Consider the following 13210-nt stretch of genomic DNA (forward strand, 5'->3'; position numbering starts at 1 on the left):
ATTGCCATTTTGATGCTATCGTGTAAGAAGTAAGTCAAGGGGGAATACAGGGCCGCATCCCGTTCCTCGGTATGGTCATTATTTCCGGAATTAGAGACTCAAATATTTCAGGTACCCAAAAATTAAGGCTAGAAAAAAGTGCGGCGGATTTGGCGGAATTTATCGGTGATTACTAGGGAAGATGCGGGAATGCTACAGTTAAAAGGGCGGGCCTCTGAGCCGCTTCGTTCTCCTTGTGTAGAAAAAAGTCTGTTTTGGAAGGTCAAAATGACCATTTTTTGAAATTTTGCCGGCCTCTCCCGTCCAAACGCAGGGGGATAGAGAGTTGTCCTTTATACTGGAGATAGAGTTCGACGAGCTGTATTCAACGCACTCATCGGCTTTGTTGTGACTACACGTACTGCGGAGTTAAGGCGGCAAGAATGTCGGCGGAAGGGTGGTTTAAACCCTTCCCCTTTTTTTCTCGAAAATCAGAAAGTGTTCGCGATTGCCATTTTGATGCTATCGTGTAAGAAGTAAGTCAAGGGGGAATACAGGGCCGCATCCCGTTCCTCGGTATGGCCATTATTTCCGGAATTAGAGACTCAAATATTTCAGGTACCCAAAAATTAAGGCTAGAAAAAAGTGCGGCGGATTTGGCGGAATTTATCGGTGATTACTAGGGAAGATGCGGGAATGCTACAGTTAAAAGGTCGGGCCTCTGAGCCGCTTCGTTCTCCTTGTGTAGAAAAAAGTCTGTTTTGGAAGGTCAAAATGACCATTTTTTTTAATTTTGCCGGCCTCTCCCGTCCAAACGCAGGGGGATAGAGAGTTGTCCTTTATACTGGAGATAGAGTTCGACGAGCTGTATTCAACGCACTCATGGGCTTTGTTGTGACTACACGTACTGCGGAGTTAAGGCGGCAAGAATGTCGGCGGAAGGGTGGTTTAAACCCTTCCCCTTTTTTTCTCGAAAATCAGAAAGTGTTCGCGATTGCCATTTTGATGCTATCGTGTAAGAAGTAAGTCAAGGGGGAATACAGGGCCGCATCCCGTTCCTCGGTATGGTCATTATTTCCGGAATTAGAGACTCAAATATTTCAGGTACCCAAAAATTAAGGCTAGAAAAAAGTGCGGCGGATTTGGCGGAATTTATCGGTGATTACTAGGGAAGATGCGGGAATGCTACAGTTAAAAGGGCGGGCCTCTGAGCCGCTTCGTTCTCCTTGTGTAGAAAAAAGTCTGTTTTGGAAGGTCAAAATGACCATTTTTTGAAATTTTGCCGGCCTCTCCCTTCCAAACGCAGGGGGATAGAGAGTTGTCCTTTATACTGGAGATAGAGTTCGACGAGCTGTATTCAACGCACTCATGGGCTTTGTTGTGACTACACGTACTGCGGAGTTAAGGCGGCAAGAATGTCGGCGGAAGGGTGGTTTAAACCCTTCCCCTTTTTTTCTCGAAAATCAGAAAGTGTTCGCGATTGCCATTTTGATGCTATCGTGTAAGAAGTAAGTCAAGGGGGAATACAGGGCCGCATCCCGTTCCTCGGTATGGTCATTATTTCCGGAATTAGAGACTCAAATATTTCAGGTACCCAAAAATTAAGGCTAGAAAAAAGTGCGGCGGATTTGGCGGAATTTATCAGTGATTACTAGGGAAGATGCTGGAATGCTACAGTTAAAAGGGCGGGCCTCTGAGCCGCTTCGTTCTCCTTGTGTAGAAAAAATTCTGTTTTGGAAGGTCAAAATGACCATTTTTTGAAATTTTGCCGGCCTCTCCCGTCCAAACGCAGGGGGATAGAGAGTTGTCCTTTATACTGGAGATAGAGTTCGACGAGCTGTATTCAACGCACTCATGGGCTTTGTTGTGACTACACGTACTGCGGAGTTAAGGCGGCAAGAATGTCGGCGGAAGGGTTTCTCGAAAATCAGAAAGTGTTCGCGATTGCCATTTTGATGCTATCGTGTAAGAAGTAAGTCAAGGGGGAATACAGGGCCGCATCCCGTTCCTCGGTATGGTCATTATTTCCGCAATTAGAGACTCAAATAATTCAGGTACCCAAAAATTAAGGCTAGAAAAAAGTGCGGCGGATTTGGCGGAATTTATCGGTGATTACTAGGGAAGATGCGGGAATGCTACAGTTAAAAGGGCGGGCCTCTGAGCCGCTTCGTTCTCCTTGTGTAGAAAAAAGTCTGTTTTGGAAGGTCAAAATGACCATTTTTTTAAATTTTGCCGGCCTCTCCCGTCCAAACGCAGGGGGATAGAGAGTTGTCCTTTATACTGGAGATAGAGTTCGACCAGCTGTATTCAACGCACTCATGGGCTTTGTTGTGACTACACGTACTGCGGAGTTAAGGCGGCAAGAATGTCGGCGGAAGGGTGGTTTAAACCCTTCCCCTTTTTTTCTCGAAAATCAGAAAGTGTTCGCGATTGCCATTTTGATGCTATCGTGTAAGAAGTAAGTCAAGGGGGAATACAGGGCCGCATCCCGTTCCTCGGTATGGTCATTATTTCCGGAATTAGAGACTCAAATATTTCAGGTACCCAAAAATTAAGGCTAGAAAAAAGTGCGGCGGATTTGGCGGAATTTATCGGTGATTACTAGGGAAGATGCGGGAATGCTACAGTTAAAAGGGCGGGCCTCTGAGCCGCTTCGTTCTCCTTGTGTAGAAAAAAGTCTGTTTTGGAAGGTCAAAATGACCATTTTTTGAAATTTTGCCGGCCTCTCCCGTCCAAACGCAGGGGGATAGAGAGTTGTCCTTTATACTGGAGATAGAGTTCGACCAGCTGTATTCAACGCACTCATGGGCTTTGTTGTGACTACACGTACTGCGGAGTTAAGGCGGCAAGAATGTCGGCGGAAGGGTGGTATAAACCCTTCCCCTTTTTTTCTCGAAAATCAGAAAGTGTTCGCGATTGCCATTTTGATGCTATGGTGTAAGAAGTAAGTCAAGGGGGAATACAGGGCCGCATCCCGTTCCTCGGTATGGTCATTATTTCCGGAATTAGAGACTCAAATATTTCATGTACCCAAAAATTAAGGCTAGAAAAAAGTGCGGCGGATTTGGCGGAATTTATCGGTGATTACTAGGGAAGATGCGGGAATGCTACAGTTAAAAGGGCGGGCCTCTGAGCCGCTTCGTTCTCCTTGTGTAGAAAAAAGTCTGTTTTGGAAGGTCAAAATGACCATTTTTTGAAATTTTGCCGGCCTCTCCCCTCCAAACGCAGGGGGATAGAGAGTTGTCCTTTATACTGGAGATAGAGTTCGACGAGCTGTATTCAACGCACTCATGGGCTTTGTTGTGACTACACGTACTGCGGAGTTAAGGCGGCAAGAATGTCGGCGGAAGGGTGGTTTAAACCCTTCCCCTTTTTTTCTCGAAAATCAGAAAGTGTTCGCGATTGCCATTTTGATGCTATCGTGTAAGAAGTAAGTCAAGGGGGAATACAGGGCCGCATCCCGTTCCTCGGTATGGTCATTATTTCCGGAATTAGAGACTCAAATATTTCAGGTACCCAAAAATTAAGGCTAGAAAAAAGTGCGGCGGATTTGGCGGAATTTATCGGTGATTACTAGGGAAGATGCGGGAATGCTACAGTTAAAAGGGCGGGCCTCTGAGCCGCTTCGTTCTCCTTGTGTAGAAAAAAGTCTGTTTTGGAAGGTCAAAATGACCATTTTTTGAAATTTTGCCGGCCTCTCCCGTCCAAACGCAGGGGGATAGAGAGTTGTCCTTTATACTGGAGATAGAGTTCGACGAGCTGTATTCAACGCACTCATCGGCTTTGTTGTGACTACACGTACTGCGGAGTTAAGGCGGCAAGAATGTCGGCGGAAGGGTGGTTTAAACCCTTCCCCTTTTTTTCTCGAAAATCAGAAAGTGTTCGCGATTGCCATTTTGATGCTATCGTGTAAGAAGTAAGTCAAGGGGGAATACAGGGCCGCATCCCGTTCCTCGGTATGGTCATTATTTCCGGAATTAGAGACTCAAATATTTCAGGTACCCAAAAATTATGGCTAGAAAAAAGTGCGGCGGATTTGGCGGAATTTATCGGTGATTACTAGGGAAGATGCGGGAATGCTACAGTTAAAAGGTCGGGCCTCTGAGCCGCTTCGTTCTCCTTGTGTAGAAAAAAGTCTGTTTTGGAAGGTCAAAATGACCATTTTTTTAAATTTTGCCGGCCTCTCCCGTCCAAACGCAGGGGGATAGAGAGTTGTCCTTTATACTGGAGATAGAGTTCGACGAGCTGTATTCAACGCACTCATGGGCTTTGTTGTGACTACACGTACTGCGGAGTTAAGGCGGCAAGAATGTCGGCGGAAGGGTGGTTTAAACCCTTCCCCTTTTTTTCTCGAAAATCAGAAAGTGTTCGCGATTGCCATTTTGATGCTATCGTGTAAGAAGTAAGTCAAGGGGGAATACAGGGCCGCATCCCGTTCCTCGGTATGGTCATTATTTCCGGAATTAGAGACTCAAATATTTCAGGTACCCAAAAATTAAGGCTAGAAAAAAGTGCGGCGGATTTGGCGGAATTTATCGGTGATTACTAGGGAAGATGCTGGAATGCTACAGTTAAAAGGGCGGGCCTCTGAGCCGCTTCGTTCTCCTTGTGTAGAAAAAAGTCTGTTTTGGAAGGTCAAAATGACCATTTTTTTAAATTTTGCCGGCCTCTCCCGTCCAAACGCAGGGGGATAGAGAGTTGTCCTTTATACTGGAGATAGAGTTCGACGAGCTGTATTCAACGCACTCATGGGCTTTGTTGTGACTACACGTACTGCGGAGTTAAGGCGGCAAGAATGTCGGCGGAAGGGTGGTTTAAACCCTTCCCCTTTTTTTCTCGAAAATCAGAAAGTGTTCGCGATTGCCATTTTGATGCTATCGTGTAAGAAGTAAGTCAAGGGGGAATACAGGGCCGCATCCCGTTCCTCGGTATGGTCATTATTTCCGGAATTAGAGACTCAAATATTTCAGGTACCCAAAAATTAAGGCTAGAAAAAAGTGCGGCGGATTTGGCGGAATTTATCGGTGATTACTAGGGAAGATGCGGGAATGCTACAGTTAAAAGGGCGGGCCTCTGAGCCGCTTCGTTCTCCTTGTGTAGAAAAAAGTCTGTTTTGGAAGGTCAAAATGACCATTTTTTGAAATTTTGCCGGCCTCTCCCGTCCAAACGCAGGGGGATAGAGAGTTGTCCTTTATACTGGAGATAGAGTTCGACGAGCTGTATTCAACGCACTCATCGGCTTTGTTGTGACTACACGTACTGCGGAGTTAAGGCGGCAAGAATGTCGGCGGAAGGGTGGTTTAAACCCTTCCCCTTTTTTTCTCGAAAATCAGAAAGTGTTCGCGATTGCCATTTTGATGCTATCGTGTAAGAAGTAAGTCAAGGGGGAATACAGGGCCTCATCCCGTTCCTCGGTATGGCCATTATTTCCGGAATTAGAGACTCAAATATTTCAGGTACCCAAAAATTAAGGCTAGAAAAAAGTGCGGCGGATTTGGCGGAATTTATCGGTGATTACTAGGGAAGATGCGGGAATGCTACAGTTAAAAGGTCGGGCCTCTGAGCCGCTTCGTTCTCCTTGTGTAGAAAAAAGTCTGTTTTGGAAGGTCAAAATGACCATTTTTTTTAATTTTGCCGGCCTCTCCCGTCCAAACGCAGGGGGATAGAGAGTTGTCCTTTATACTGGAGATAGAGTTCGACGAGCTGTATTCAACGCACTCATGGGCTTTGTTGTGACTACACGTACTGCGGAGTTAAGGCGGCAAGAATGTCGGCGGAAGGGTGGTTTAAACCCTTCCCCTTTTTTTCTCGAAAATCAGAAAGTGTTCGCGATTGCCATTTTGATGCTATCGTGTAAGAAGTAAGTCAAGGGGGAATACAGGGCCGCATCCCGTTCCTCGGTATGGTCATTATTTCCGGAATTAGAGACTCAAATATTTCAGGTACCCAAAAATTAAGGCTAGAAAAAAGTGCGGCGGATTTGGCGGAATTTATCGGTGATTACTAGGGAAGATGCGGGAATGCTACAGTTAAAAGGGCGGGCCTCTGAGCCGCTTCGTTCTCCTTGTGTAGAAAAAAGTCTGTTTTGGAAGGTCAAAATGACCATTTTTTGAAATTTTGCCGGCCTCTCCCTTCGAAACGCAGGGGGATAGAGAGTTGTCCTTTATACTGGAGATAGAGTTCGACGAGCTGTATTCAACGCACTCATGGGCTTTGTTGTGACTACACGTACTGCGGAGTTAAGGCGGCAAGAATGTCGGCGGAAGGGTGGTTTAAACCCTTCCCCTTTTTTTCTCGAAAATCAGAAAGTGTTCGCGATTGCCATTTTGATGCTATCGTGTAAGAAGTAAGTCAAGGGGGAATACAGGGCCGCATCCCGTTCCTCGGTATGGTCATTATTTCCGGAATTAGAGACTCAAATATTTCAGGTACCCAAAAATTAAGGCTAGAAAAAAGTGCGGCGGATTTGGCGGAATTTATCAGTGATTACTAGGGAAGATGCTGGAATGCTACAGTTAAAAGGGCGGGCCTCTGAGCCGCTTCGTTCTCCTTGTGTAGAAAAAATTCTGTTTTGGAAGGTCAAAATGACCATTTTTTGAAATTTTGCCGGCCTCTCCCGTCCAAACGCAGGGGGATAGAGAGTTGTCCTTTATACTGGAGATAGAGTTCGACGAGCTGTATTCAACGCACTCATGGGCTTTGTTGTGACTACACGTACTGCGGAGTTAAGGCGGCAAGAATGTCGGCGGAAGGGTTTCTCGAAAATCAGAAAGTGTTCGCGATTGCCATTTTGATGCTATCGTGTAAGAAGTAAGTCAAGGGGGAATACAGGGCCGCATCCCGTTCCTCGGTATGGTCATTATTTCCGCAATTAGAGACTCAAATAATTCAGGTACCCAAAAATTAAGGCTAGAAAAAAGTGCGGCGGATTTGGCGGAATTTATCGGTGATTACTAGGGAAGATGCGGGAATGCTACAGTTAAAAGGGCGGGCCTCTGAGCCGCTTCGTTCTCCTTGTGTAGAAAAAAGTCTGTTTTGGAAGGTCAAAATGACCATTTTTTTAAATTTTGCCGGCCTCTCCCGTCCAAACGCAGGGGGATAGAGAGTTGTCCTTTATACTGGAGATAGAGTTCGACCAGCTGTATTCAACGCACTCATGGGCTTTGTTGTGACTACACGTACTGCGGAGTTAAGGCGGCAAAAATGTCGGCGGAAGGGTGGTTTAAACCCTTCCCCTTTTTTTCTCGAAAATCAGAATGTGTTCGCGATTGCCATTTTGATGCTATCGTGTAAGAAGTAAGTCAAGGGGGAATACAGGGCCGCATCCCGTTCCTCGGTATGGTCATTATTTCCGGAATTAGAGACTCAAATATTTCATGTACCCAAAAATTAAGGCTAGAAAAAAGTGCGGCGGATTTGGCGGAATTTATCGGTGATTACTAGGGAAGATGCGGGAATGCTACAGTTAAAAGGGCGGGCCTCTGAGCCGCTTCGTTCTCCTTGTGTAGAAAAAAGTCTGTTTTGGAAGGTCAAAATGACCATTTTTTGAAATTTTGCCGGCCTCTCCCGTCCAAACGCAGGGGGATAGAGAGTTGTCCTTTATACTGGAGATAGAGTTCGACGAGCTGTATTCAACGCACTCATGGGCTTTGTTGTGACTACACGTACTGCGGAGTTAAGGCGGCAAGAATGTCGGCGGAAGGGTGGTTTAAACCCTTCCCCTTTTTTTCTCGAAAATCAGAAAGTGTTCGCGATTGCCATTTTGATGCTATCGTGTAAGAAGTAAGTCAAGGGGGAATACAGGGCCGCATCCCGTTCCTCGGTATGGTCATTATTTCCGGAATTAGAGACTCAAATATTTCAGGTACCCAAAAATTATGGCTAGAAAAAAGTGCGGCGGATTTGGCGGAATTTATCGGTGATTAGTAGGGAAGATGCGGGAATGCTACAGTTAAAAGGTCGGGCCTCTGAGCCGCTTCGTTCTCCTTGTGTAGAAAAAAGTCTGTTTTGGAAGGTCAAAATGACCATTTTTTGAAATTTTGCCGGCCTCTCCCGTCCAAACGCAGGGGGATAGAGAGTTGTCCTTTATACTGGAGATAGAGTTCGACGAGCTGTATTCAACGCACTCATTGGCTTTGTTGTGACTACACGTACTGCGGAGTTAAGGCGGCAAGAATGTCGGCGGAAGGGTGGTTTAAACCCTTCCCCTTTTTTTCTCGAAAATCAGAAAGTGTTCGCGATTGCCATTTTGATGCTATCGTGTAAGAAGTAAGTCAAGGGGGAATACAGGGCCGCATCCCGTTCCTCGGTATGGTCATTATTTCCGGAATTAGAGACTCAAATATTTCAGGTACCCAAAAATTAAGGCTAGAAAAAAGTGCGGCGGATTTGGCGGAATTTATCGGTGATTACTAGGGAAGATGCGGGAATGCTACAGTTAAAAGGGCGGGCCTCTGAGCCGCTTCATTCTCCTTGTGTAGAAAAAAGTCTGTTTTGGAAGGTCAAAATGACCATTTTTTGAAATTTTGCCGGCCTCTCCCGTCCAAACGCAGGGGGATAGAGAGTTGTCCTTTATACTGGAGATAGAGTTCGACGAGCTGTATTCAACGCACTCATCGGCTTTGTTGTGACTACACGTACTGCGGAGTTAAGGCGGCAAGAATGTCGGCGGAAGGGTTTCTCGAAAATCAGAAAGTGTTCGCGATTGCCATTTTGATGCTATCGTGTAAGAAGTAAGTCAAGGGGGAATACAGGGCCGCATCCCGTTCCTCGGTATGGTCATTATTTCCGGAATTAGAGACTCAAATAATTCAGGTACCCAAAAATTAAGGCTAGAAAAAAGTGCGGCGGATTTGGCGGAATTTATCGGTGATTACTAGGGAAGATGCGGGAATGCTACAGTTAAAAGGGCGGGCCTCTGAGCCGCTTCGTTCTCCTTGTGTAGAAAAAATTCTGTTTTGGAAGGTCAAAATGACCATTTTTTGAAATTTTGCCGGCCTCTCCCGTCCAAACGCAGGGGGATAGAGAGTTGTCCTTTATACTGGAGATAGAGTTCGACGAGCTGTATTCAACGCACTCATGGGCTTTGTTGTGACTACACGTACTGCGGAGTTAAGGCGGCAAGAATGTCCCCTTTTTTTCTCGAAAATCAGAAAGTGTTCGCGATTGCCATTTTGATGCTATCGTGTAAGAAGTAAGTCAAGGGGGAATACAGGGCCGCATCCCGTTCCTCGGTATGGTCATTATTTCCGGAATTAGAGACTCAAATATTTCAGGTACCCAAAAATTAAGGTTAGAAAAAAGTGCGGCGGATTTGGCGGAATTTATCAGTGATTACTAGGGAAGATGCGGGAATGCTACAGTTAAAAGGGCGGGCCTTTGAGCCGCTTCGTTCTCCTTGTGTAGAAAAAAGTCTGTTTTGGAAGGTCAAAATGACCATTTTTTGAAATTTTGCCGGCCTCTCCCGTCCAAACGCAGGGGGATAGAGTGTTGTCCTTTATACTGGAGATAGAGTTCGACGAGCTGTATTCAACGCACTCATCGGTTTTGTTGTGACTACACGTGCTGCGGAGTTAAGGCGGCAAGAATGTCGGCGGAAGGGTGGTTTAAACCCTTCCCCTTTTTTTCTCGAAAATCAGAAAGTGTTCGCGATTGCCATTTTGATGCTATCGTGTAAGAAGTTTAGACAAGGGGGAATACAGGGCCGCATCCCGTTCCTCGGTATGGTCATTATTTCCGGAATTAGAGACTCAAATATTTCAGGTACCCAAAAATTAAGGCTAGAAAAAAGTGCGGCGGATTTGGCGGAATTTATCGGTGATTACTAGGGAAGATGCGGGAATGCTACAGTTAAAAGGGCGGGCCTCTGAGCCGCTTCGTTCTCCTTGTGTAGAAAAAAGTCTGTTTTGGAAGGTCAAAATGACCATTTTTTGAAATTTTGCCGGCCTCTCCCGTCCAAACGCAGGGGGATAGAAAGTTGTCCTTTATACTGGAGATAGAGTTCGACGAGCTGTATTCAATGCACTCATGGGCTTTGTTGTGACTACACGTACTGCGGAGTTAAGGCGGCAAGAATGTCGGCGGAAGGGTGGTTTAAACCCTTCCCCTTTTTTTCTCGAAAATCAGAAAGTGTTCGCGATTGCCATTTTGATGCTATCGTGTAAGAAGTAAGTCAAGGGGGAATACAGGGCCGCATCCCGTTCCTCGGTATGGTCATTATTTCCGGAATTAGAGACTCAAATATTTCAGGTACCCAAAAATTAAGGCTAGAAAAAAGTGCGGCGGATTTGGCGGAATTTATCGGTGATTACTAGGGAAGATGCGGGAATGCTACAGTTAAAAGGGCGGGCCTCTGAGCCGCTTCGTTCTCCTTGTGTAGAAAAAAGTCTGTTTTGGAAGGTCAAAATGACCATTTTTTGAAATTTTGCCGGCCTCTCCCGTCCAAACGCAGGGGGATAGAGAGTTGTCCTTTATACTGGAGATAGAGTTCGACGAGCTGTATTCAACGCACTCATCGGCTTTGTTGTGACTACACGTACTGCGGAGTTAAGGCGGCAAGAATGTCGGCGGAAGGGTGGTTTAAACCCTTCCCCTTTTTTTCTCGAAAATCAGAAAGTGTTCGCGATTGCCATTTTGATGCTATCGTGTAAGAAGTAAGTCAAGGGGGAATACAGGGCCGCATCCCGTTCCTCGGTATGGTCATTATTTCCGGAATTAGAGACTCAAATATTTCAGGTACCCAAAAATTATGGCTAGAAAAAAGTGCGGCGGATTTGGCGGAATTTATCGGTGATTACTAGGGAAGATGCGGGAATGCTACAGTTAAAAGGTCGGGCCTCTGAGCCGCTTCGTTCTCCTTGTGTAGAAAAAAGTCTGTTTTGGAAGGTCAAAATGACCATTTTTTGAAATTTTGCCGGCCTCTCCCGTCCAAACGCAGGGGGATAGAGAGTTGTCCTTTATACTGGAGATAGAGTTCGACGAGCTGTATTCAACGCACTCATGGGCTTTGTTGTGACTACACGTACTGCGGAGTTAAGGCGGCAAGAATTTCCCCTTTTTTTCTCGAAAATCAGAAAGTGTTCGCGATTGCCATTTTGATGCTATCGTGTAAGAAGTAAGTCAAGGGGGAATACAGGGCCGCATCCCGTTCCTCGGTATGGTCATTATTTCCGGAATTAGAGACTCAAATATTTCAGGTACCCAAAAATTAAGGCTAGAAAAAAGTGCGGCGGATTTGGCGGAATTTATCGGTGATTACTAAGGAAGATGCGGGAATGCTACAGTTAAAAGGGCGGGCCTCTGAGCCGCTTCGTTCTCTTTGTGTAGAAAAAAGTCTGTTTTGGAAGGTCAAAATGACCATTTTTTTAAATTTTGCCGGCCTCTCCCGTCCAAACGCAGGGGGATAGAGAGTTGTCCTTTATACTGGAGATAGAGTTCGACGACCTGTATTCAACGCACTCATGGGCTTTGTTGTGACTACACGTACTGCGGAGTTAAGGCGGCAAGAATGTCGGCGGAAGGGTGGTTTAAACCCTTCCCCTTTTTTTCTCGAAAATCAGAAAGTGTTCGCGATTGCCATTTTGATGCTATCGTGTAAGAAGTAATTCAAGGGGGAATACAGGGCCGCATCCCGTTCCTCGGTATGGTCATTATTTCCGGAATTAGAGACTCAAATATTTCAGGTACCCAAAAATTAAGGCTAGAAAAAAGTGCGGCGGATTTGGCGGAATTTATCGGTGATTACTAGGGAAGATGCGACAATGCTACAGTTAAAAGGGCGGGCCTCTGAGCCGCTTCGTTCTCCTTGTGCAGAAAAAAGTCTGTTTTGGAAGGTCAAAATGACCATTTTTTTAAATTTTGCCGGCCTCTCCCGTCCAAACGCAGGGGGATAGAGAGTTGTCCTTTATACTGGAGATAGAGTTCGACGACCTGTATTCAACGCACTCATGGGCTTTGTTGTGACTACACGTACTGCGGAGTTATGGCGGCAAGAATGTCGAAAATCAGAAAGTGTTCGCGATTGCCATTTTAATGCTATCGTGTAAGAAGTAAGTCAAGGGGGAATACAGGGCCGCATCCTGTTCCTCGGTATGGCCATTATTTCCGGAAATAAAGGCCATATCGAGGAACTCGAAGTATTCTTGTATTCGCCCTTTACTTACTTCGGACTCGATACCGTGAAAATGGGAATCCTGAACACAAACTGATTAAACTGAAAAAAAACCAAGGCTTTAAACTTCTGTTGCGCCTACATTTTCTCCGCCATATCTTCGCCGTATGTGTAGTGAGAAGAGAGCTGGTAAATGCGGCGAGTAGATCTTCACGAACTTTATCTATAGTATAAGAGACAACTCGCTGTTGCCAGGCATATGGACGGTAGGGGCCGTGATAATTAAAAAAGTGCTCATTTTGGCTTTGCAAAATCAGAATTTTCTCGACACGAGTAGAACGAAGGGGGCTCAGAGGCCCGCCCTTTTCACTGTAGCATACCCACATGTCACTAATATTCACGAATAAAATCGAGCAAATCCTTTGCACTTTTTCGTAGGCTCGTGTTGTTCAGATGTGCATTTTTTATCCCTTGCTATGAGATAATTCATCTTGACACTGATTGTTGTTTGCCATTAGGTATAGGTCTACATCGACTTTAGAAATGTGAGATTCGTTCAAAATGTTGGCATTTAGTGTTTTTTGTCTCATCTGGAAGCTCCTTTTTTATAGTTAAAAAAAAATATATATATATATATATATATATATATATATATATATATATATATATATATATATATATATATAATTTTTACTCATTATCTAAATAGTCTCGTAATTATTTGGACATTTTTTGTAGTAATAAACGCATTGTACTTCGGATACCTTATACCATCTGCAGTGTCTGTTTCTCGTATTTCACATTTTCTGACATTTATTATTCTTGCAAGGGACAAAATGTAGATTCCAAATTGGGCAAAAGACTTCAGTGAGATACCAAGTCCAAGTTCAAAATTGTAGCTATGTTGCAAACTGAAATTATTATTTTAAATTGAATGTAGTTATTGAATTCCATGATTATAGTGATATAATTATTCTAATGTGGGATATGTTTTGAATGTTCGATTTTTCAGTTATGAATATTTTTCCTTTGGCATTCTTCATTTGCTTTGTCTTGTTTATGTATTTCATTATGTCTTTGTTGCATTGTTGATATGAAACATAGAGATATTAGAGCTATAAC

At 44.7% G+C, this 13210-nt stretch overlaps 1 protein-coding gene and 1 long non-coding RNA gene across 3 annotated transcripts in view; one reads left to right on the forward strand and one right to left on the reverse strand.

Annotated features, from left to right (window-relative positions):
- LOC138704451 (uncharacterized) overlaps window positions 1-13210 on the forward strand; it is a 514719-nt gene that overhangs the window by 309382 nt on the left and 192127 nt on the right. The gene's annotated exons all lie outside the window — the stretch shown is intronic.
- Window positions 12793-13210, reverse strand: part of LOC138704449 (uncharacterized) — a 165008-nt gene continuing 164590 nt past the window's right edge. The window contains exon 5 of the mRNA XM_069832331.1: window positions 12793-13203. Within this exon, the coding sequence (XP_069688432.1) occupies window positions 13158-13203 (46 nt within the window). The 3' untranslated portion in view covers window positions 12793-13157. The remainder of the gene's footprint in view (window positions 13204-13210) is intronic.

The sequence above is a fragment of the Periplaneta americana genome, chromosome 8 (assembly GCF_040183065.1).
Source record: "Periplaneta americana isolate PAMFEO1 chromosome 8, P.americana_PAMFEO1_priV1, whole genome shotgun sequence".
NCBI classification, from domain to species: Eukaryota; Metazoa; Arthropoda; class Insecta; order Blattodea; family Blattidae; genus Periplaneta; species Periplaneta americana.